At 42.3% G+C, this 25,706-nt stretch overlaps 1 protein-coding gene across 4 annotated transcripts; it reads right to left on the bottom strand.

The window, feature by feature from the left end:
• Positions 1–4,400: 4,400 nt before the first annotated feature.
• On the bottom strand, positions 4,401–20,209 carry Cep20 (centrosomal protein 20). 4 transcript variants are annotated; one of them, XM_041676685.1, is made up of 5 exons: positions 20,121–20,209; positions 15,918–16,115; positions 14,139–14,223; positions 7,893–7,979; positions 4,401–5,470 (listed from the first exon to the last, which is right to left on the bottom strand). In XM_041676685.1, the coding sequence occupies exons 1-5, from the start codon at positions 20,146–20,148 to the stop codon at positions 5,467–5,469; spliced, it is 402 nt and encodes a 133-aa protein (XP_041532619.1). In that variant the 5' UTR covers positions 20,149–20,209; the 3' UTR covers positions 4,401–5,466. The 4 variants fall into 4 exon arrangements, with proteins under 4 accessions (XP_041532619.1, XP_041532617.1, XP_041532616.1 ...); XM_041676683.1 differs by having other exon boundaries at positions 7,893–8,003; XM_041676682.1 differs by having other exon boundaries at positions 7,893–8,026.
• Positions 20,210–25,706: the final 5,497 nt, after the last annotated feature.

Consider the following 25,706-nt stretch of genomic DNA (forward strand, 5'->3'; position numbering starts at 1 on the left):
CAGATTCTTTATTAACCAATGGTAGTCACAGCATACAGAGGGGAATCCCACATCATACAGGTACACCCCACCATGACCTGGCTCTTCCTTAGCTTTTAAGAACCTGATCAGGTGGTGGTGGCGCACGCCTTTAATCCCAGCACTTGGGAGGCAGAGGCAAGCGGATCTCTGTGAGTTCGAGACCAGCCTGGTCTACAAGAGCTAGTTCCAGGACAGGCTCCAAAGCTACAGAGAAACCCTGACTTGGGGGGAAATATATATATATATATATATATATATATATATATATATTCTGGGGCTGAAGAGATGGCTTAGTGGTTAAGAGCACTGGCTACTCTTCCAGAGGTCCTGAGTTCAATTCCCAGCAACCAGATGGTGGTTCACAACCATCTATAGTGAAATCTGATGCCCTCTTCTGGCAAAAAGTCGATAGAGCACTCATATACATAAAAAAGGGAATACAAAATCTTTATTTGGATAATTAAAAAACAAAAATGGTAATACATTTTAAATATAGATGGAAAACAAAAATATTAAAAATCGACAGTTTTCCTTTTTTTCAAACATATCAGGTCCTCCAGGCTGTGACACTGACCCCCAGAATGGTATACCAAGTGCACACATGTGCCAGCCCTGCCTTTAGTCCCCAGCTACCCAGTAAGCCAGCTCCAGCCTCCCTTGTTTCAGGGTCCCTCTGGATGACAAGATGGTGACATGAAGCCTCTACAGAGCTAACCTGATTCTCATCAAGCAGTCACTGAGATTAAAACATTGCCTTGGCATAGACAGGTTAGAATAAAACATAGGAATGCATGCGGCAATTCTGTTTATCTTCCATTTTGATAATTTTACATCAATATCCAAAATTATAAACACCAAAATTTTCCCTTAGTCTGGCCCTACATAACTGCAATTCCTGAGGCAGTACAGCATCCATAGCTGACACCTCTGAATATTAACCAAGTCCTCTGGGAGCATCTGGTATTTACATTCACACACAGAACATAATGAAATTCATAACTATAGTCAGTGCAGATTTAGAAGCGGAAATGAGGGTGTGTGCAGCTTCAGGCATTGGTGGCCTAAGTGAGCTTGCAGTGCTTCTAGTTGAGAAAGATGCCCTCTGAACATAGGTTGTGATGAACACCCGGAGTCCAGAGACCTGCACCTGCTCCCATGTGGAAAGTACAGCCCACACTTTCTGAGAGCAACGATAACAAAGACTGCTAAGAGGAGAAACAGTGTGCATACAAACAGGAAAAACAGCTATCCAGAGGTCAGAGTGATGACACTTCAAGACCAGATCCAAAGAGGGAAAATAGTTCTAAAACAGAAAACAAAAACTGCCGATAAAGAAAATGCAGAGGAGCCTGGTGTTCTGACACAAGGTTTACTCCTAGCACAGGGGAGGCAGGAGCAGGAGGATCTCTGTGAGTCTGAGGCCAGTCTGATCTATAAAGTGGGTTCCAGGACAACCAGAGCCAACAGAGACATCCTATCCAGAGAAAGAGAGAGACAGAGATAGCCAAAGACAGAGAGAGGAGAAAATACTGAGGGATTGGAAAGAAAGCTCAGGACTGGTTGCTGCTCACAACTACCTGTGCCTCAAGCTCCAGGAGGACCCAGCACCTCTGCACCTACACACATGCATATACATGCCTACCTACATGCATGAACACCTACACACACACACACACACACACACACACACACACGTACACACATGCACACCTAAAAAGTATTTTTAAAAGAAATATCAAAAATCCTTGTCAGATGATGGTGGTGCATGCCTTTAGTCCCCCACTCGGGAGGCAGAGGCAGGCAGGCGGATCTCTGTGAGTTGAAGGTCATCCTGGTCTACAAGAGCTCCAAAGGACAGGCTCCAAAGCTACAGAGAAACCCTGCCTCAAAAAACCTAAAAAAAAAAAAAAAAAAAAATCCTATAAAGAGCAAAATTAACACAACCCATATTTCTGTAAAATCTTCTAATAAATTAACCAATTCAGAAATAACTTTGAGGAGGACATATTACACTCCCTACCAATTAAATATGATTTCCAAAGTCAGATACAATGTTTAACCTTTCCCTGAGAGTAACAGAGACAAGTGACTGCAGGAAGACCAAAAAGCCCATGCAGCTTTGGTCACGGCTACATTGTTGGGTCTAAGATTAATTCATTCAGAAAGTCTCTGTAAGACAGAGACAGAACTCTACAATAAATAAAGTTCTTCTACTATCTCCAAAGCTGCAAAGCCTTGGTCTGTATAAACAGCAGAAGGGTTACAGACACAGCTATGACCTTGACTACCACAACAATCACCATAGTAACATGCACACGCTCAGAAATAAGGCCTCCACAGAACCCCTGGCAGTTCTACCACTGGAAATACCCAGCCTGATTAGTAAGGGCTGTCCCAAGAACTATAAGAACCTGGTCTGACCTGCTAACAAAAGCTACATCTGCCAAAACACTTGTTAAATATTCTGTCTTGCCCATACTGAATTGACCACAAGTCTTATTGAAAACATTCTCTAAATCTCTAAGAAGGCTGTGCTTGCAAGACTCAGCCTATGGAAGAGATGGTACACACAAGCACATATTCTAACAGTGAAGTGTTAAGGAAGAGTTAATTTGGGGGCTGGAGAGATGGCTCAGAGGTTAAGAAAACTGGATGCTTTTGCAGAGGACTTGGGTTCAGTTCCCAGTACCCACATGTTGGCTCACAACTTCCTGTTATTACAGTTCCAGGGGATATGACATCCTTTTCTGGCCTCTGAGGGCACTGTATGCACACGGTACACAGATATACAAGTAGGAAAAACCCATTTACATAAAAATAAAATCTTAAAAAGAGAAAAACAGTGAATTTGTGAGAAATACTGGAGGCGATTCATGCAACCAAGGAAAATCAGCAAGTTAACACTGAAATAATTATCTTCTGGGAAAACCAAAACTGCAGAACAGGCACCATAGAAATGGCATTTCAAGGCTGTAAAACTGACAACGACAACAAAACAGAAGACCCAGCCATTATAAGTAAGCCCCGATTCAGCCAATTCAACAGAATGTATATTCTATACCATGCCTGCAAAGTATGGAAAAGAATATGGACACAACACACTCCAATTTAAAGGGCTCTAATTTTTAACACCAGACATTTCATGCATTTTAGATTTCAACTGTCAGTATATTAAATGATCACTGGAAGCCATCAGCTTTTGGTGACGGTGCCTACTCTGCCACTCTAAAACAGAACGGTGCCCCATGTTCTCTGATAAAACAAGAGAGAAACAAAGCCCTCCTCAGGAATGGGGGTCGGCACTAGTCCTGGGCTGCTGTCTGCATGGCTCTGTACTGCTCTAGATCCCTTTTTGATACACACATTACAGGAGCAGGCACCCTTTATGTGCCAGCAATCTACCCTTAGCTTGTCAATGTTAACAGGCTGTTCTTTTTTTTACTGTGCTTACAAGTACAATATCAGCTTATTCTCTCTGCTCAAAGTACAGTAAGAATGATCAACAGGAAATGTATTTTAAATACATTTCTATTTTTACATTGAAAAGAAAAAATGGAAATGGGTTCTTGTAAAACTGCATTTATGGATCCCCTTTATCCAACAGGGTTTCTAAGAACTTTAGAGTGGTGAAGACCATTTAAAGAGGTTTCCTTCATCACGTTCTGCATTAACAGGAATGTTATCAATCCATCTTTGATCAGTGCATGACTAGTATCACCAAATACAACTCAAACTGGTAACATTCCAAGTCTCCAATGCCACTGACAGTAACCCTCAGCTCTCTTCCTGTGGCATATACTTGGCTATGCATTGTTAAGTTCTGTCCCCCATGCTACTTTATCTGTAATAAAACTGTGCAACTCTTACGCTGTGTGACCCTTGACAGTAATGAACCATTGATGGAACAGCTGTGTTCCATGAAATAAGGCTGTAGCTACCTACACTAGAAAAATCTCCTTGATAAACAGCAAAGTAGCATTCAGAGGCAGAACAGTAGCAGCTCTTACGATTTTCCTATCCTAAGAATCAAAACTCCTGTTTACTAAGTCTCTCAAGAGTCCATGTAAGCAAAAGATGGCACCTCTACTGTCACTGTGTGCAGGAGGGAGCTGCACAGAGATCTCTGGTAACAGCTCCATCAAAGTTCCTACATGGCACTTCTCCCAAAGCCTTGTCCTTACATTCTTTATATAATAAAATAAACCCTGTTTCACTAAAACAAAATTAAAAGAATTATTTCCCCTGTTACCTTTTCATTAAATTTCCTAGTAGAAGCCACACTGTTCTTGGGAAAAGAACATTGTTATTTAGTTTAAATATCAACATTAGAGTGTCTCAGGGTTTTCATTAATATTGTAAAGACCAGGACCATAAGCAACTTGGGAAGGAGAGGGTTTATTTCAGCATACAGTTCCATATCACAAGCTACCACTGAAGAAGTCAGGGTAGAACACCACATTGACTTGCTCAACAAGGCCTGCTCGGCCTTTCTTACTGAACCCAGGACCACCCACCCACAATGGGCTGGACCCTCTCACATCAATCACTGATAAAATGCACTACAGGCTTGCCCATAGGCCAATCTGATGAAGGGATATTTCTCGACTGAGAGTTCCTCTTCCCAAATAACTCTAACTTGTGTCAAGCTGAGACAAAACTAGCTGGGGCAGACAGTGATTCAGATATTTCTTAAATATCAAACTTTAAAGGAATAAATTTTGGTTTTATGCCCTTTAAATATTTTTTCAAAAACATGAATGAGTTTTTCCACAGGTCTATATAATTCTAGCTGAAGGAAGTTTAATGAACAGAGTGTACAGACAAAGACCTGTGCTTGTGTTTTCTTTTTCCCAGTGCAAGGACTAAACTTGGACCTTACAAATGCGAGGCAAGTGCTTCCCTGGAAGCACATCACAGCCCTTGGTGATGGCCTTTAAAAAAGGGAAGAGGGACAAAGAATAAAGTACAAAGTACCTTTCAGTTTTCTCAAACTTAAGAACTTTAAAATATACATCCTGGCCTGGCAGTGGTGGCACACACCTTTAATTCCAGCACTTCGCAGGCAGATCTCTGTGAGTTTGAGGCCAGCCTGGGCTACAGTGTGAGTTCTAGAACAGCCAAGGCTATACCAAAAAAAAAAAACCTGACTCAAAAAACAAAAAAGTAAAAAAACAAAACAAAAAACAATCCTGAAAACAATACATATTTTTCTCCAGTGGCTTTTAGCATGGATTAGCTTTTCACAGATACAGTAAAATTTGAGGCTGAATGTTTGTAGAAGCTCAAACGTTTACAAACAGTGGTGGTCTAATTAATGGTATTGGGAATAATAAGTTAACTTCTCCACATACACAGCTGAGATCAGAGACTCATCTACTGACTGCTTGCGCAGTAGCATGCAGCTCTTCAGTCGCGGTGCTCGGGACCGTGTCCTTCCTCAGGTGGTCATCTAGAGAGAATATATAGGTGTTAATACTCCAAAACAGGCAGACAGGCAAACACACCTCTATCTATTTTAGGGCAATATATTAGTATTTTATGAGTTTTTCTTATAACATATATTGACTTGTGGGGGTGAGGACTGGCAGGTGTGTATGTGGAGGTCAGAGGAAAACTTGAGGGACGCGGTTCTCTCCTTCCACCATGTGTGTCCCAGCAACTGAACAGAGCTACTATGACTGCCTGCTAGCTAAGCCCTCATGTGGAACAAAAAAGGAGTACAGTTGATATCTTTGTATCAACACTGTAACACTATTCAGGGAATTGTGGAAAGTGCTTTTAAAGCCTGCAAGATGACTCAGTGGGTAAAGAGGCTTGCTACAAAGTGATCTCCAACTTTATCCCTGAAATTTACAGAACTGACTCCTATCAGCTGCTCTGATTTCCACATACGTACTATAGTCCATGTGTGCACAAACATACATATAAGTGTAATAAATGATAACTAAATAAAATAAAATCCAAAGATAAACTAGGTAGAGGGAGACACACCTGTAATCCCAGCACTTGGGAGGCTGGGGTAGAAGGATAAATACAAGTCAGGGCCACTCTGATCAACATGGAGATCTGTCTGTCTCTGCTCCACCAATGCTGGAGCTAGGGGCACACATGCCAAGTTAGAGAGATGGTTCAGTAGTTAATAGCAATTACTGCTCTTGTAGAGGAACCAGGTTCAGTTTCTAGCACCCACATGGCAGCTCACAATGAACTGGTGTGTAGTCTAATTCAAGGAAAATCTGATGTCCTCTTCTGGCCTCCTTGGGTACCAGGCATGTACATGGTACATAGACACACACCCACACACACACACACAAAAAAACCAAATATAAAACTTTATTAAAAAAAAATGTCTGAGTCATGTGTAGTGGCATATACCTATAATCCCAGCTGAGACAAAGGGATTGTCACCAGTGTGAGGCCAGGCTGGACTACATGGAAAAACACCATCTTCAAAAAAAAAAAAAAAACAAACCAGATAAAATTTAAATTTAAATTAAAAAATGAAGGGCCTTTTAAAATTAAATTTCTTTCTTTGTGTGCGTGTGCACATATGCATACATGTGAGTGTGTACACACAGGCCACAGCAGGTATACGTGGAAATCAAAAGACAACTTTTTTTCTTTTGGCTTTTGGAGACAGGGTTTCTCTGTGTAACAGTTCTGGCTGTCCTGGAACGCACTCTGTAGACCAGGCTGGACTCCAACTCACAGAGAGCTGCCTGCCTCTGCCTCCCGAATGCTGGGACTAAAGGCAGGCACCAGCAGTGCTGGCTTCAATGGACAACTTTTAGAAATTGGTTCCTTTTTTCTGTTGTGAGGGCCGGAAGCTGTCAGGTTGTTGAGTTTGACAGCAAATGTCTCCCAACTACTAAGCCACCTCCTTGGTCCAAACTATGTTATTTTTGCACTTTAAAGTACACTGATGGATGTACATTAAAGCAGAACTGAGATGGCTTTTCTGTCATAAAAACTTCAACTTTTATTTAGAACGAAACCTACTCTGCCTCAAAGATCACATCTACTCACCACAGGACTAGGTGACGGGCTCTTCTGAGGGTGGGTTCCTATGTGATCCTCGACAGCATCTCACCCTCCATTTAAGCAAGAGGAGCTGTCAAGTGCAGTCAGGTTGGACTTAGAGAGCAACCATGTTACAGATGATCTACGGCTGAGGGCTCGTCTCAAGGCATTGCACACAAAGGTCAATGTGCTAAGAAAATAATTTGCAAGCCAGAAATGGTGATACAAGTCTTTAATCCTAGCACTCTGGAGGCAAAGCCAGGTGGATTTCTGAGTTTGAGGACAGCCTGGTCTACAGAGCTAGTTCCAGGCCAGCTTGGGTTACACTGAGAACCCATCTCAAAAACAATCAACAACAACAAAAAAAAAAAAAAAAAAAAGAAAAGAAAGAAAGAAATTATAAAATCACTGTCCCTGTAGCTCTGTAGCTCCCCTCACTCATAAGCTTCCTCTGGAGCTTTCTTCAGAGCAGGTGCCCAAAGGCACTTTACCGACTGTCCCTACACTACTCCACACCACAGTGGAGGAAGGTGGTCAGTGACTCCTCTCCTCACTTTCAGCTCTCTACCACCATTACATTAGTATTAAGGAAGTTCTAACACATTTACAAACCACAAGTTACTTCTCAAAACATTATTTTTTTTTATGGGACTAATTCAGTATCTTGTGGTTATTGTGTTAACAAGTATTAATGTGTCATCAGCAACCACCAGGGACAAGAACTGAGTACTGCCATGCATTCTTTTTTTTAAATATTTATTTATTTATTATGTATACAATATTCTGTCTGTGTGTATGCCTGCAGGAGAATTAAGTCAATGAAGTTAAAGGAGAACGTTGGAAACACCTACCCTTTGGTTTTCTGCTGGGCTTCCAGCTGGGATGCCTGTTTGGAGGCTGGAGTGTCGACTCTGTCAGAAGCACATTCTGGATGCCATCTGGAGGACCACGCAAAAAATGGGCTAAAATTCCATATAACAGAGGACTATTTCAGGAAGAAGGCAAAACCAAAATCAATTCATTTCCCATAAGTAGACAAAGCTTAAGACATTTGCTTTAAAGGTAACTCTGACACTGTAGCTGCCCTTTAACTCACTAGATCACAAAAGACACAGGATTATTATCCAAGTGGCAAATGGTCACTCTCAGTTTAAAACTACCAATTAACTTGAGAAGTTTTTGTTTTCGAGATGGAGTTTCTCTGGATACCCTGGAACTCTTAGACCACGTTGGCCCTGAATTTAAGAGATCCGCCTGCCTCTGTCTCCCGAGTGCTGAGATTAAAGGTGTGCACCACTTCGGCAACCACATGGCTCTTGAGAATTTGTAAACCCCCAGGAAACACATTAATACCATTAAAATAATCTAAATTGAAATAAAATTATAATCAACTCACTGGAATTCACCTTGTCAACTCCAAACCCAGCCTAAAACCTTCCTAGAACCTAAAATTGGTTTCCTGCTTTGCCAACAGCCAGCTGCAGACCTTGGAAGATCTTAGTTTCCTGAAGCTCACAGATGTTTTTCTCCCTCAAAGGGTCTGAGCAGTCCTTTGGTATGCTGTGAATTAGTTCACAATGTCAAGCTTTTAGCTGTGCACCTTGCACACAGTAAAAGGCACATTAATTTTGGTTACAGGTGAGCTGCGCAGTAACTAATATCTAAAAGGTTGCTTTGTGGTTTCCTCTTACCCATCACTCTACTCAACCAACTTATTAATGAGAAAGCCAGGCCTCAGTGATGTGCTAGTGTCTCTCGGGGGTAACGACATTTACACACATAACCAACTCCTATGTGCTTTTCCTTAAAAATATGTCACCTAGAGTCCTGTTAATCAGTCCCTTGTCACTGAAGGCTGGTCTGCTGACAGCACAGAAGCCAAAGTCCCTTTGCTTCCAATCTCACCCCTGAAAATACAAGTAAATACATTTACTTTTGAGATATCCATCTCCTGCCCAGTTGGTATAATGATTCAAAGTATGGTATGTCTATCGAAAACAGAGAACAGAGTCTAAACCCCTTATAGTTTACTGAGCCTCACTTACTTCTACCAATGGGACAAGGTGGTAAGGACAAGGGCCTATTTATTACTTGCTTTCTTGTATCACTTCTGTGGGAGGCACAGACTAAGGACGTTCAGGCAGTCCCACAGACAGGCACATGTGTGAGGCGCTGAGACAGTTTGAAGCAGATTCCATGGCCTCAGTTAAGGCTCTAGAAGCCTGAAATCTCAAGAAATCTGGGTCTACACTCAGGTGAGTACAGCTCCCAATACCCCGGATACAGTGAGTTCTGGAGTGATGTGTGGGACAGGAGCAACTCCTCCAGGCCAAGGAGCAGCACAGGCTCAGTGGAAATCATACCAGGATACACTTCATGCCTCTGCCCCTTACAAGTCAACTGGTTTGAGAGACTGCTAAAGGCTTTACTTCTAACTTAGATGGAATCTGCTCGAGATTTAGGAAATTTTAAGTGTCAGATATCTTAAACTGCTTTAGATAATACATAATTAGCACAATTAGACTACAATTTCATAGACAGTAAAGTGTCTTTGCAAAAATAAGCTTTAAAAGGCCATATACAGAAAAGTATAGCAAGGGTTGTTGCCCAGTGGGAAAGCACTCACCTATCATGTGCAAAACCCCAAGTTTGATCTTCAGCACGTATACCCCCCAATTTCCAAAGAGCAGCAAGACGCTCCTTTCTTTTTTTTTCCAAAGATTTTATTTGTTTATTACATATACAGTTTTCTGCCTACATGTATGCCTGCAGGCCAGAAGAGGGCGCCAGATTACAGATGGTTGTGAGCCATCATGTGGGTACTGGGAATTGAACTCAGGACCTTTGGAAGAACAGTCAATGCTCTTAACCTCTGAGCCATCCCTCCAGCCCCAAGACACTACTTTCTGGAAATAAAGCTGGTCACCAGTTTCCTCTTTAACTAGCTCATCTGAGGCAACTGTCTCAGAGGCTAGGAAAAATCTAAGAGCTCCCAACACCTGCTAACTACAAACAATGCCTTATGCTTGAATGACCTCCTACCCGAGTGCTCACCATCCTTTGCTACTGTGGTAGTCTAGAAAGGAATGGCCCCCATAGGCTCATATATTTGAATGCTCGGTAATTAGGGGGTGGTGATAATGAGAGACATTAGGAGGTATGGCCATGTTGGAGGAAGTATGTCACTGGGGATGGGCTTTGGGGTTCCAAAAACCAAGCCAGTTCCAGTGTCTCCTCACATCCTGCTACCTGCAGATCCAGATGTAGAACTCTCAGCTCTCTCTCCAGCGCCATGTCTGCCTGCATGCTGCCATGCTTCCCACCATAATAAAAATGGACTAAACCTCTGGAATGGCAAGTCAGCCCCAATTAAATGCTTTCCTTCGTAAGAGTTGCTGTATGCCTCTTCATAGCAATAGAACACTGACTAAGCTACTCTTAGAGACTTTTTTCACACATTTCAAAAACTGTCCAAATGTATAAAGCATTGCCCACTGTTTTGCTTAACACTCAAATATAGTGATTATTGCACCCATGGCCACTATCTCTGCAAAAAGGAGGACTATGCCCCCTTAAAGATTTCTGCACCCAATAAATCTGGTTACCAAGTTAGATGACAAAGGCTCTTTCTGTGGCAGGATTTCTTGGGGCATATGCTTTGTATATGTATATCAAGAATGACCAAGAGGGAATGTGGTTCAATGGTCTTTTGTGAGCATCTGGGAACACTTCAGAAAACAGTGTGCCGCCACATCTCCAGCAGTATCCCACATGATAGCAGGTGTCAGATAGGTTTTGGCAGAATAGTAAAATGCTGGAAAATACCTCATGGATATAGGAATCCACAGTGACCCAAGAACATGAGAGTTGTTTACAACAAAAGGGGAAGACATGATAAGAAAAGGAAGCAGAGGGAGACAGCCTCAATAGACACCTTCATATTCTGTGTAGATAACAACAACAGTGATGACAACAACAACAACAAAAAAACCCTGAAACAAAATACCCCCCAAATAAGAAGAATGCAAGTATTTGAAAAAGAGAAGTATATATATAATACAATTCCCTCACTAAGTGGAAGAAAATACACACAGTTGTGCTCTAAGTGGTGAGCTTGTATCTGAATAATGCAAGGGAAAAATGTTCACTTGGGTCACCTTTGGGTAGAGGTGTCAGTGGGCAGATGGAGACAACATTACAGTTTTCTCTGCCATCTACACGTTTCGTAGCAAAACACCAATACTTTCACCATGACCACCTTAAAAGAGATTTCACCTCACTCAGGCCATTGTTCCTCTCTAAGGGCTCATGCCACTTGAGGTTAATACACAACGTAAGTATACGCAAGCAGTCAGCTTGCTGTCATCACTCATACCTAGTGACTTAAAGCTTTCCCTTCAAGGCTGGGTGGTGGTGGCACAGCAGGCCTTTAATCCCAGCACTAGGGAGGCAGAGGCAGGAGGATCTCTGTGAGTTTGAGGCCAGCCTGGTCTACAAGAGCTAGTTCACCTGTCCAGCTCAAAGCAACACAGCATCTGGACGCTCAATGCAAAACAACATCAAAGTGCAATTGGAAGTTTCTAAATATACAATATCATAGTAACAGTCCACTATAGTAATACTCTGCACTTACTTGAATCATTTATTTAACACGTAGTATAACAACCATTATATTCCTTTGTAGTCTGTTTAAGATTGCTGTTGAAACCCTTTGTAGTCATATCATATCAGCGCAAAGACAAGTATAAAGAGAAGAAAACATGAAACTGTGGAACTATGAAATGCTTTCTTTTCTCCTTCTCCAGGTCACCTTGATTTTATACAGATAATCAGTTTTCTTTGTAACTGAAATCCATTGCAATGAGAACAAAATATAGTCGAAAACCTGTGGGTAACTTTTTTCTCCTTCCCAACTCCTGTGGGAGCATCTAAACAGGGCCAAGAAGATGAAAGGTGATCCCACAGAAGTTGAGGAAGAAGAGAGATCTCCAGCTTCCAGAAGAGGGAACAATTGCTGCAAAGGCAAAAAACCATGAAGCTGCAATGAGCTGTGTGCCAGTGAGGTGGGTAAAGCCATTGGAGCTGGAAGCCATGCAACGGGTTATGACTTGCTCATGTATATAATGGATGTTTATTAAGTGTCTTTAAACGATGCAGTAGCTGCCTTAGAAAGATAGAGGGCAGGATAAAATCAGCTTGAAAAAGAGAGACTGGTGATAAACTAGTCAGGTGGCTCCTTAACAATGTGAACAGCATGGCACAGGGCAGTGAGAAGAGATACCCAGAGGCAGAATCAATAGTACAGGTGAAGGACTAGCCAGAGAAAGAGTTCCCTTTAAACTGCCTGTGGACTCTGCCTTTAAAATCTGAGCAGCAACCAGGCACTCAGAAGTCAGTGAGTTCAAGGGCAGACTGGTCTACAAGTCAAGTTCCAGAACAGCCAGGGCTGTTACACAGAGAAAATCTGTTTTGAGAAAAAAGAAAACAAAAACAAAAAACCAACAAAACCTGAGCAGCTCATGAGCAGCTTATGAGGAAGGTGTGAGAAAGCACAAAGTGCCCTTGTCTTCTGGACACCACATGAGCCCCAACTCAGGAAAATTAGCACATTTGCCCCATACAGACCTCCCTAGAGACTCAAGAATATGGTGGGGAGGGGTGTAGAAATAAAAGCAGAAGATAGGAGTCAATGAAGAAAGCAAGACTACCACCGGGAACTCGTACAACAGTGAAGAACCACAAGAAACAGGACAGAAAACAGCGTGGAGAAAAGAAGTCAGTATTACATGTTGTAAAAACAGGCATACACTTGGCTCTAGGGATAGGACAGCACTGAGGGAGTGTTAGTTTAAATGACATATGATATAATACCATTTATGGTAAAACAAACATAATTATACCATAAAAACAAATGAAAAAATTCAACAAGCTTTTAGAAAGAAAACACGAGTTTTCAAGGAAATTTCCAGCTAGTTGTGTTGTGTTGAGCCACGTACTCTGGCACGAGGGACAAACTAGTGAGCCAGTTCGGGACTCTATGGTAAAGTGTAGAATGTATTAAACACAGGGTAAACTAGTGAGCCAGTTCGGGACTCTATGGTAAAGTGTAGACTGTATTAAACACAGGGTAAACTAGTAAGCCAGTTAGGAACTCTATGGTAAAGTGTAGAATGTATTAAACACAGGGAAAGAACTAAGAGATGATGAGTATAAATGAGGAGAAGGAGCACTGAAGATAGCAGAAGAGAGAGGGATGGTAACATGAACGCAGAGGGCAGGCCTAGCAACTAAAGAAGATACAGCAGTAGCAGGGTGAGAGGAAGTTGATGGGAAGGCTTTTCTTCTTCTTTTTTTCATTTTTAGAGGAGATCTGAGTCTATTTCTACATTGGAGTGACAAAAGCAATGAGGAAGAGTTAAATATGAAGAAGAAAGGAACTTAAAGAACAAAGCCTCAGGAAGAACAAAAAAGATTAGGAGGCCAAGAAAAATCATCCTTAGAAAGAAGTAAGAAGGCCGAAGGGGGAGCTGGAGAGGTGGCGTGCTTAGCAATTACGAGCACTGGCTGTTCTTCCGGAGGACCAGTCTCAATGCCCAGCATTTACTTGGTGGTTCACAGCCACCTGTAACTCCAGTTCCAAGGCCGCAGGTATGTGGTAAGCAGCATGCTTGCAGACAAAACACATATCCACATAAACACTTTTTTTTTAAGTTTAAAAAAGAAAATAGAGGGCCAGGCCAAGGAGACTGCTCAGGGTACAGGGTGTGTTGCACCACGAGCAGTTAAGGCTCTGGTTCAATTACCACCACCGAAAGAAACAAATTGAGGAAAAAGCCCTCAAGAAAGAAAGAAAGAAAAAGAAAAGAAGGAAGAGAGGCAGGCAGGCAGGCATGGTGGTTGGCTAGGTATTCAGTTCTCTGAAGACACAACAAGCTCAGCTGTAGCAGAGACCTCAGGTGACTGACCTGCTGCCACACTGCTTAGACCTCATATAGTGTGTAACTTACAGTAAACCCCAATAAGTTCCTGCTGGATTAAAATGAATCATAGGCAGCACTGAATGCAACATCTGCAAACCTCTTTTAAAAACTTCTTACATTGAGTTATCCTTTGATTCTTCAAAGGCATTCAGTTCACGGATGAGAAACTGTCTGTCCAATGGAACTACAGGTTGACCAGATTCTGGAGGGAAAAAATTCAGAAAAGCACTGAGTCTATTAATCTAAAAGGCAAACTTAATTTTGATAATAACCATATCTCCTAGGCACATACATTTCTCAGACTTTGGTAGAATGCTGACAGCACGTACCAACACAGATCAAACTGCATATGACTTTATGTCAACAAACTCCAATGCAATGAAATGTAGAACTTAATTAAAGCTTAACACATACTCACTTTTTATATCCCCATTTGTGATTGGTGATATGGTTTCTAAATCTAAAATTACAATGCTGGACTTCAGTAAGCTCCCTAAGATGCCTATACATTAAATACATGATAATAATAAATAGCTCATTAAAAATATATTCACTTAGGGACAGTAATTCTAAAATTAAAATTATAAATTATTAGACTGAGTCTTACTCTAGCACAGACTGGTCTCAAATTCACTATGGGACCTAGACTGGCCTTAATCCTGCCCTTGCTTCCTGACTGCTGGGACTATACATGTGAGCACCACCTCCCTGATGCGTTACTCAAAAGCAGTGGCAGTCATTACCTGAAGGGAAGCATTCACTTCCCAGACAATATGGCAATTTCATCTTTAGTTCTTTATTTACAAAAATAAAATGAAAGTCACACAAAAACTTCATATGTTTTTGAGGATTTGATTCACTGCTGCCAGAAAGTATAAACAACCAATCTGCCTATGAGAGCAGAAAAAAATGGCACAGCACAGCATTACCCCATTTGCAGGGTAGAAGTCAACATGACTGAACTCTCGTGTGTCGTACCAGGTGAAGTGAGGCAGCATTGAAAGGCACGTCCCGTAGGCCTTCACTTATATGGCATGATGGAAGAGGCACACCTGATGAACAGAAACCCAGTCTCTCTTCTCCTTTCCTCCCCACCTTCCCCGGTGCTGGGAATTGGCCTCTGGCCTCACACGGAGCTGCAGCCCCAGTGCTCTTCTGGTTTTCAATTTGAAGCAGTGTCCTCCTGCTTCAGCTCCTTGAGTTTCTGCGATTATACGCATTAGCAACAATACCAATCTAAAACACTCGTTATCAAAGACAGCACTGTTACTATTTCATCCTAGGGATGACACACACCTCACACCTAGGTGATGGCATTTTCATTTTTTAAAAGAATATTTATTTATTATGTATACAATATTCTGTCTGTGTGTATGCCTGCATACACACAGGCCAGAAGAGGGCACCAGACCCCATTACAGATGGTTGTCAGCCACCATGTGGTTGCTGGGAATTGAACTCAGGACCTTTGGAAGAGCAGGCAATGCTCTTAACCTCTGAGCCATCTCTCCAGCCCCTGGTGATGGCATTTTCAAAAAAAAAAAATTTTCCCCCTCTGGAGTGTTGATGGTATTATACAACCAGCTATGATAATCTGAGAGAAATAAATACTGATACTAGATCTTTAGAGAACCTTCAACATACCAAAATCATATCCTTTATGAGCATGTGTGCATAATATTACATGGAGAACCTGCAGTAGAAGGTCCTAGCTCTTACTTTCCCCGACAGCATAAAGCTCACCAAAACTTGTTAATGCTATGACAAGAAACCACAGGATGCTATGTGTTCAGTCACTTGCATGACAGAGTAATCAAACTACATATTCAGGCTGCTTTCTGAGAATTAGAAAAAGGATAAAGCAGAGGTTTTCTTCAGAGATGAATAACCACTTACCTGCTATGAGGACAGAGGCTGTGTACTTATATTTGTTGAATTCCAAATACTCTCTAATTAATTCATTAATTAGAAGGTTTTCATGAGACAATGATGGTCGGGGTTCATGATCATCATCTAGGGCACTGAAAACTTCAGCACGGATCCTTGCTTTTAAATGTCCTAACACTCCCCTTTTTTCCAAGGTGTCCTTTAAAACTGTTAAATGGAAAATATAGATGGTTCTGTTACAGACTAACTGTTGAAAGTTCAGGTATGTGTTAAAGAATAAAAAGGACACAAATATAGCTCTTAGTTTAAAGAAAAAGATAAACAATTTCAATATCATAAGCTCTATTGGTAAAAATTAAAGTCCTCATAGTATAATCCACTCTCAATGTATTTGTGCAAATTCAAGTTTACCCATGATGCATCTTTAGTTAGGGACTGAGTTTGATGGGGGGGAAAGGGTGAACAGAATAAAGTTTGTTTACCCGAGTCTCCCACAGATGTTCAAGTGTTTGTCTATTTATAGGGGACACAGACACTACTATGATCTTTAGTCGGGAAAGATGACTATGGAAAACAACTAACCTCCAGAAAAAGAAGGAATATATCATTAATGTCGACAGAGAAAAACTTCTGACATCCACAGCTGACTTGGTTTTGTTTTCCAAGATAGGGTCTCTCTATGCAGCCCTGGCTGGTCTGGAACTAACAGAGATCTGCCTGCCTTTCTCGAGTATGCCACCACACATTCAGCTGACTGAAATCCATAACTGATTTTTGTTTGTTTGTTTCCAGACGTGGTTTCTCTGTAACCTTGGCTGTCTTAGAATCACAGTTGATTCTTAATTAAAAAAAAAAAAAGTGTTGTGGGTTTTGATTCTGTTCTGTTTTAAGGGAACTAGAACTGGGAATGTTGCACATTCCTGTAATTCCAGTACTTGGGAGGCTGGGAAGTCAGACCAGCTTGGGCCTCATACCTAGACTGTAACCCAAGCTAACTTTAAACTCTGATGTAGGCTGAACATGACCCTAAATTTCTGATCCTCCTGTAGGCTGTGCTGGGATTACAGATGTACAGGACCAACCCCAACGTATGTGTTGGTGGGGATCATACCCAGGGCCTCATGCATGACGGGGAACCAACATCCCTAGCCCAACAGTAGATTTTAAAATGTCAAGTCTGGTTAGGAATGTAATACAAAGTGCTGAAGAGATGGCTTAGTAGTTAAGAATGCATATTGTTCTTGCAGAGGACTTCAGTTTACTTCCTGGTACCCATGAGTACCCACAACCATCTGATGCCCTCTTCTGCTGGCCTCCACAGGCAACCACACTCCTGTATACATGTACACACACACACACACACACACACACACAGAGAGAGAGAGAGAGAGAGAGAGAGAGAGAGAGAGAGACAAAAAAATAAATCTTAAAAAAAGGAAATGTAATGAGACTCTAATAAGGGACTATACCACTGTTAACTTACGAAGTCAGAGTCAACTCTGCTGCCACCCAGCCCAGAACCAGGGCTATGAGATGACCACCTCATCTATGAACTGCTGGAGCATGTGAGGGGCCAGACCTGCAGATCCAAAGCTGCAGGAACTCCATGACACAGGACAACAACAGGATATTAAGAGGAGTTCCAGTGAGGGTCCAGTACCAAAAGGAGTCAAACCCGGGGCTTACAACCAGACCAATGATTCACTGCAATGAACACTTACAAGTAAAGATGTATGCCAAGACTTTTTTTTTTGGTATTATTAGTTTGTTTTTCTTTTAAATATTATGTTGGGGGGAGGGGAAGGTTGCAGTGGCAGAGGGTAGATGTGAAGGGATGTGGAGATGAATGGGATCAGGATGCATGATGTGAAACCACAGAGAATCAATTTTAAAAAAAAGTTACCATCCAGATCCTTCCCTTTTCAAACAGTCTTTTGTGACTACATGACAGTTCTGAAGAATCAATATAATACCTAGAATATAACAAGAGCTCACTAAATGTTACAAATGTATAATATCTATAGTGCCTTACACTATTGGTGAAAAAAAAAAGTAGTTCGTTTTCTGTTTTATTTTTTGAGATACAGCTTCTCTGTGTAGCCCTGGCTGTCCTGGAATTCCCTTTGTAGACCAGGCTGGCCTCCAATTCATAGAGATCCGCCTGCTTCTGCCTCCTAAGTGCTGGGATTATAGGTGTGCGTCATCACCACCCAGCTAAAAAGTGTAGTTTAACAGAACACTGTGCTCTGCCAGTGGCAAAAGCATTATTATGCCACAACAATAAAAATTCATAAGACAGCTTATCCATTTAGGTACAATCAGTAAAGTTCCTAAGCTCTGGTAAATAACAATATCCTTGGTCATGTGATTAAAGATACACACTGATAGACTTTCCATCTTCCTTCTCTTTTGTTTTTAATGCATTCATTCCTTCAGCCTTTCTGCAGGTGCACTAACTGCAGTTATCAACAAATTTACTTTGTAACAGGCCCATAAAAGGAAAGCTTTATCATACTCTTAAGATCATAAGACAACCCCTGTTCTCTAGTTCCATCTTTGGAAATTAAATGGAGAGATTCTTTTCTACTGGCAAGCATCCTGTTCCAATTACTATGAAGAACACACAGTACAGCCTCATACTCAGCAGAAAATAAAAAGTAATGAAGCTGGCACTGGAAAACTTAGCATGTCCTTCATGACTTGGTGGCAGATTCCTAACTCATGCCTTGGTTGCCTTCTCGGTGGTAATGAACTCTACCTCTCAGAAAGAAGATCTAGGTGAGATGGAAGAGTGTTTTACATGAGTAAAAGGCCCATAAAATATAAGATCATCGATTAGGGAACAAGTTTTCATTACCTTTCTCTTGGACACAAAGCATATCAAGAGCCCGAGAATACAGAAAAACAAACGTAAAGAAGAAACCCCAAGTCTATAGAGGCCACCGTCCTAGAACTAGTTCTTGTAGACCAGGCTGGCCGTGAACTCACAGAGAGCTGCCTGCCTCTGCCTCCCAAGTGCTGGGATTAAAGGCGTGCACCACCACTGCTGGGCTGCAGGTCTTTTTTGTTGTTTTTTTTTTTAAATATTATGTATTTATTTATTATGTATTCAGTGTTCGCCTGCATGTATCCCTGCAGGCCAGAAGAGGGCACCAGAGATGGTTGTGAGCCACCATGTGGTTGCTGGGAATTGAACTTGGACCTCTAGAAGAACAGCCAGTGCTCTTAACCTCTGGACCATCTCCCCATGTTGGGAGCCGGTCTTAATCTGACTTATTTCCCACCGGATTATCTTCATGTCCTTTGAGAAGTTTATACAATATCACACGTGTTATATATCCTCCTGGGGGCTAAGGCATTTCTAGTTTTGCACAATGCCACCAACACATATTTTGCCAATGGTTACTAAATTATAGTCTCCAAGCTACTCTACTTGGTCCTCTCCAAATTTCCACTATCACTGGCTTTGTCTCTGAATTCTTTGAAACTCAGGACTGGTTTTATTCATTGTGAAGCGGAATGGCGCGGTGATTAAGACGCTACTGCACCTTATGTGAGTTCCACGCCAGTCTATTTCTACCTAAATTATCTTGGATGAAATATTCTACGTCTCGGCACCTCAAATTCCCAATGTAGAGAACGGGGTTTGTTAGATGGAATCAACATGGATGAATTGTTACAACGGAAACATTAACTATAACTACTAGAGCTGATAGGATACACGTGTTATTGATGGTTACTCTTTGTTTTTTGTAGTCCTGGGAATGGAACTCAGGGTCCTGCACATAATCACTTTGGAAAAACTCTTCCGAAAAATCCCGAAGAACCGTCAGGATGGGCAACTCTGCCTCAGGTTTATCTCGAAGGACCAGGAGGACCTATCTACAAATCGTTAAGAACTGTGTTACCAAACGTGGCTGTGGTGTTGTCAATGGTCAGCCCTGAACACAAGGCCTTGACTTGGGGCTGGCGGCTCAGCGGGGTTCAGATGGATGTCCAGGCGTCCGTAGAACAGACCTGCAGCCCTCTCAGTTCCTTCCTGCAAGTCGCCTGGCCCTCCCACTGCACATGCGCAGCGGTCGATTCCGCCTCCCCAGCCCCCGGAGGGCCCTGCCACCTCAGAAGATCCCGGAAAGGCCGAGCCGATGTCCCGCGCGCTCTCCTTCCGTCCCATCCCTATCCCGCTGGCGAGCGTCCCCTCGGCGCACTCACCAGCTTTCAGTTCAGTAACACTCGCCATTTTTCAACTGCTACCGGCGTCACGCGTCTGCCGTGCTTACGCCCGGCGCGGCGACGTGGTTTCTAACCAATAGGAGCACTGCTCTCTTCAGACGCAACCTCAACTGTTTCTGTGTCTGAGGTCGGGTGATTGGCGAATCGCCACCAGAGACTTCACCAATGAACGATCGTAGGGAAAGAGGGCGGAGCCAGGGCCGAGTCAGTTCCCGGGCGTTGCTGGCGGGAGCTGCTGCAGTGCCGTCAGAGTTACCTGGAAGTAGAGTTAGAACAGATGGCTCTGACCCACTCTTGGGTCTTTCTGAGTCGAGGACCGAAAGTTGGTTTTTCTATCATGTTCCCGGATGCTATGATTGGCTGCTGGTAGTCTAAGGACACTCACTTGACACGCCTCAGGTGCCCATTTTACAAAGGAGGAAACTTGAGTTTTCAATGGTGAACAAGCTTTCGTTAAGATGACCTGCAGATGGTGGAGGTGATACCTAAACCCAGGCCGTGCCTCTTCAAAGCCTGCTCTCTACACTAGCATTAATACCAAGTACATTTGGAGTCACCGAGCTATTCGTGAAGATAACTGATAAAGGAATAACATGTAGTGTTATAAGTAGAAAAAAGAACATGGGAATAATACGTTCAAAACGATGTGAGGTAGGTAGTATGATTGCAGCTGACTCTCCAGGAAGGCCAAAGACACTGTTAAATAAGAAGCAATCTTGACCTAGAGTCTAAAACTGGACCCTTAAAATTATGGACAATCCAATAGCGCCAGTCTATTTATTAGTGGATGCCAGTCAGCATTTTTTCAAGGAAGTGAAATGTAATAAGAAGTATAGATTTTATTAAAAAGAAATCATTGGTTTGTTTTTCAGCCTCATTGTGTAGTTCAGGTTGTCTGGACATTCATTCTGTAGCCCAGACTAGCATTGACCTAACAGTCTTCCTTGCTCTGTCTCAGAGTGCTGGGATTTTACCAATGAGTGCTACCATACTGGTCGAATTCTGTTTTGTTTTCTATTAAATGTGTCTAAAGGAAGATACGTGTATGTTCTTCCTAAGGTTGGCTTTGTTCCTTTTTTAAAGTTTCTCTGTAGGACACAGGGTGACTTTGAATTAGTGTTCCTTTCTTTAACCTCCTAAATGCTGGGGTGACAGTTGTGCATCACCGTAAATGCTCTCCAGATATTTCTTAAGTGAGTAGAGTTCCAAAAGTTTGAAATCAACGTAGAGGAATGGCTCAAAAGTAAAGTGCTGGCCACAGATGCCTGAAGAGCTGAGTTTAGAATCTCATCACCCATGTAAATGCTGGTTTGGGCTTTCCCTAATCTCAACACTTGGCTAGCAAAGACAGAGGATCCCTGGGGCAATGTGTCTAACTAGACCAGCCAAATCAACAAGCTCTGAGTTCAAGTGAGAAACTTTGCCACAATATAGAAGGTAGAAAACAATGGAGGAAGACACTTAGAATCAAAACTTTAGAGGAGTCTATTCTTATCTTAGAGTACCTTGGGTAGATCTGTTCTGTAACCTTAGAAAGGTCCCTTTCAGTCAGGCCTTTCTATTCTGTGAAACCATGGTGCCTGAATGCCTGGGGAGCAGCTCTGAGCACTAGAGGACTAACTGCATTCTAAAGGTGAGAACAACACTCCTGACTCTACTAGTGAGGAATCCAGAGCAAAGCAGCCTGGACGGATTGTAATTATCATGCATTAATTGACATCCATGACTATGTTCACCAAAAATAGATACAGCTCAAATTTTCCACATTTTGTTGAATGTGGTAGCTGTATGTAATCATATGCTGTAAGTAATCAGGTAATCCCGAGCCAGGAGCTCAGAGTCAGCCAGGGCAATCATAGTGTGACTGTTTCCTGTGGGTATGTCATGATTATCATCATCATGAAGCAGGGCCCTATTACAGAAGACTGCAGCCGTGGCAGCAAAATAAACAGTTATATCTTCTCCCACTACAATGAATCTTGAAACTGCAAAAATATATCAAAGGTTAAAAAAAATGGCAGAGGGGTGGGACTTCGCAGTTGTGCAGCTGCCTTGAGTCCCCCATGCTCCTGTGAGTAATCCTAGTAAACTCAGTGACTCACCAAACTTTGGTCTGCCTTCTTCACTCTTTGGGCTGAATAGACATTTCTTTTACATCTCCTTAGGAAAGTTACACTTTAAATAATAAGAACTTGAACATAGACAGGTAAAGCATTCATTCACATTGAGCACTGTTGGTGAGGATGTAGAAGTCAGGCAATGCCAAAGCTAACTGGCAGGTGAGCAAACTGGCACCACCACCCAGAGACTGTTAGATGAGTGCAAATAAACCTTCCTCGCCCTTTAACTCACTTGCTCTTGTTCTCAGTGTATGTTATAGAGCTATTAGTAGCTAATACAAAAGAACTTATTTATGAAGATATTTCTTGTGGCTTTGTTTGCACTAGACAAAAACTGCACAGGATCAGAAATACTCAAATAAAAGCAACGGATGAGATGGCTCAGTGTGTAATGGTGTTTGCCACCAAGCCTGAGAACCTGAGTTTGGACTCTAGATCCCATCTATGTGGTAGAAAGAGAGAACAAATCCTCAGATATTATCCTCTGATGTCCATGTGCACACTGTGACATGGGCACATACCTCTCTCTAAGAATAAATAAATGTCGAAGAAGAAAGGCCAACAATCCTAAGTGTTGTCAAGGATACTGTGAGCGAGCCACTATGTGGCCTGGTAGGGCTGCTTTGGAACACAGCTCTGCAATGCTTATCCAGTCACATATTTATGTCTCTGGTGCTGTCACCCAATCCTAGGAGTTTGTCCAAGACCAGTGAAAAGCATGTGTGCAGCGGTGGCATAGTCAGTGACAATTTTCCAAACGTGGAAACAGCCTAATGTTTTGATGAATGGATAAATGAACAATGGTGTCTCTTCCCACGGGGTATTGAAAAGGAGCTGAAATTTTGAGACATGCCACATGTCTTACTCTCAAACACATATGTTCTTTCAAAGAAACTAGTTCAGGCTGACTTACCATGTAGCTAAGGATGACCTTGAACTTCTGACTCTGCCTCCATTCTCTGGTGTTGAGTTGATTTATGTTTTTTTTTAATTAGTACTTGTGTGTGTGCACATGATATGGATGTATGCCAGTGGTTCCCAATCTTCTAATACTGTGACCTTTTAATATAGTTCTGAATGTTGTGGTGACCCCAACCATAAAATTATTTTGTTGCTACTTCATAACTACAGTTTTGCTACTGTTAATTGTAATGTAAATATCTGCTAGACAGGATATTGCTATGCAGCCCACAGATAGAGAACTGCTGGTACTCCATGGTGAACATGTGGAGGGCAGAGGACAACTTTGTGGAGTCCCTTGTCTCCTTCCTCCTTTATATGGGTTGTAGGGATCTAACTCAGTTCTTCAGGATTGTGCACTGTGGGGGTTTGAAAGAAAATGGCCCCCAACGGAAGTGGCACTGTAAGGAGCTGTGGCCTTGTTGGAGGAAGTGTGTCACTGTGAGAACGGCTTTGAGGTTTCTTTTTCTTAAACTTCCCTCAGTGTGACTTTTACACCATTTCCTGTTGCCTGCAAGATGCAGGATTCTCAGCCACTTCTCCAGCATCATGTTTCCCTGCATGCCTCCATGCTCCCCACTATGATGATAAAGGACTGAACCTCTGAAACTGTAAGCAAGCCCCAATGAAGACTTTTCCTTATAGTTCCCATGGTTATGGTGTCTCTTCACAGCAGTGGAAACCCGAAATAAGATAGGTATCAAGATTGACATTTAAAAAAAAAGTTTTAAATGATTCGTTTATTTTTATTTTATGTGCATGTGTGTCCATGTAAGGGTGTAACATTCCCGGGAACTGGAGTTATAGACAGTTGTGAGCTGCCATGTGGGTGCTGGGAATTGAACTCTGGTCCTCTGGAAGAACAGCCAATGCTTTAATCTGTTGAACCATCTCTCCAGTCCATGACTGACATTTTTAACTAAGCATCTGTGCTGCTGTGAATGGGCAGCTAGGAAGAGGTGCCACAAAACAATGCTTTTCATATTGCCAGGGACATCTCTTCCTCCCTGTCATTGGGTCCATTGTAGGAGTCATCTCAGCTATGTGCACACCCATTTCTGGAAATGGGAATGTTTTAGCCCTTGGCCAGTGAGTGGTGGGAGCAGTGGATTACCCATGTCTGCTGTGGACACACTGAAGGCGTATTCTGTTCTGCATAGTTCCCAGGGCACTCCGGTGAGACCCAGTCCTAGCTGTCCAAGGTGTGGTAGCATAGCTTCCATAAGTTTGCCAATGTATTCATTATCCTTCCATAGTCCCCTGACTCTAGTTTCCTGGAACTGTTCTTTAGGTCAGAATAAGCTGGGACAGTTATATTAGTATATAGTGTCCCTCTTCATCTACCTGGTGGGTCCTTACAGAAAACAATGTCCAAGGACACTAAAAGTATCTTATGTGTAAACCATAAAAAAGCATTTATGTAAAGCCTACCCACATCTGTAGATACTTTTCAAGGGTACCCAGCTTTGTGGGGGCAGAGGTACAAATTCTTGTATGCAGAGGCGCACCTGCATTCATGTGGAGGACTGAGATCAACCTCAGGTATTGTTCCTCAGGAAACATCCAGTTGTTTTTTGAGACAGAGTCTCTCACTGGCCTGGAACTTACCAAGTAGACTAGGCCAACTGGTCAACAAACTCAGGGTCCAACTGTTTCATCCTCCCCAGTGCCAAGCACCTCCTACCACACCTGGCCTTTTACACGGGTGCTGGGGCTGGAACTCTAGTCCTCATGCTTATGAAGCAAACACTCTACCCCTGAGCCATCTCTGAAGCCCTGTCTAATCTTTTGACATTGCTATATGTCACTACTATGCACAGAGTGTCAGGAGACAGTCATAGCTATCCTGGTATGCATGAGGCTGGTGGACCCTGGGTTGGACAGGGCCTACTTAAGCCATCTCTACATAACTTCTAATGCTCAAAATGGTTGATGACATGTAAATGGCACCCCCACCCCTGAGCATGCACATGCATGTGGGTACCCATGGAGGCCATAAGAGGGCATTATATCCTGTGGAACTGGAGTTACAGGTGGTTGTTAACAACTTGATATGGGTGCTGGGAGCCAAACTTAAGTCCTTGCAAGAGCAGTGTGAGCTCTTAACCATGGAGCCATCTATCCAGTCCCATAAATAGTTATATTATATTATCTAGGGAATAAGTCTTTGCATATTGAGTTTAGATGTTACTATATTTTCCAGTATTTTCAATAATTGTTTGAATCCATGGATGTTAGTTGCATATATGAAGCATCAACTGTATGAACACATTCTTTCACAGTACATCAGCTTTATTCCAACTAAGGCAGGAGAGAGATGGTGTTGAAATGAAGTCAAACTGGTGTGATTCCTTAATACTGGAATTATGATCTTCAGACACCAGCAGAAGATCATGGACACTGATAATTTCAGATGGAAGAAATGACAGTGAATTTCATGGAACCTGAGTCCGTGAGCTATTTGAGAATTTTAGGATTGGTTTCT

Source organism: Microtus oregoni, unplaced genomic scaffold (assembly GCF_018167655.1).
Source record: "Microtus oregoni isolate MIOR12 unplaced genomic scaffold, Mior012 000027F_ref0000203, whole genome shotgun sequence".
NCBI classification, from domain to species: domain Eukaryota; kingdom Metazoa; phylum Chordata; class Mammalia; order Rodentia; family Cricetidae; genus Microtus; species Microtus oregoni.

Bases quoted from the DNA above. Each gene is read 5' to 3' on its own strand.
- Cep20 (XM_041676682.1), bottom strand. From the start codon at position 20,148: ATGGCGAGTGTTACTGAACTGAAAGCTG. The intron at 8,027-14,138 runs GTAAGAAGTTTT...TTCCTGAAATAG, and splicing joins GAATCAAAGGATAACTCAAT to TCCTCTGTTATATGGAATTT. The intron at 5,471-7,892 runs GTAGGTGTTTCC...TATTCTCTCTAG, and splicing joins GCCCAGCAGAAAACCAAAGG to ATGACCACCTGAGGAAGGAC.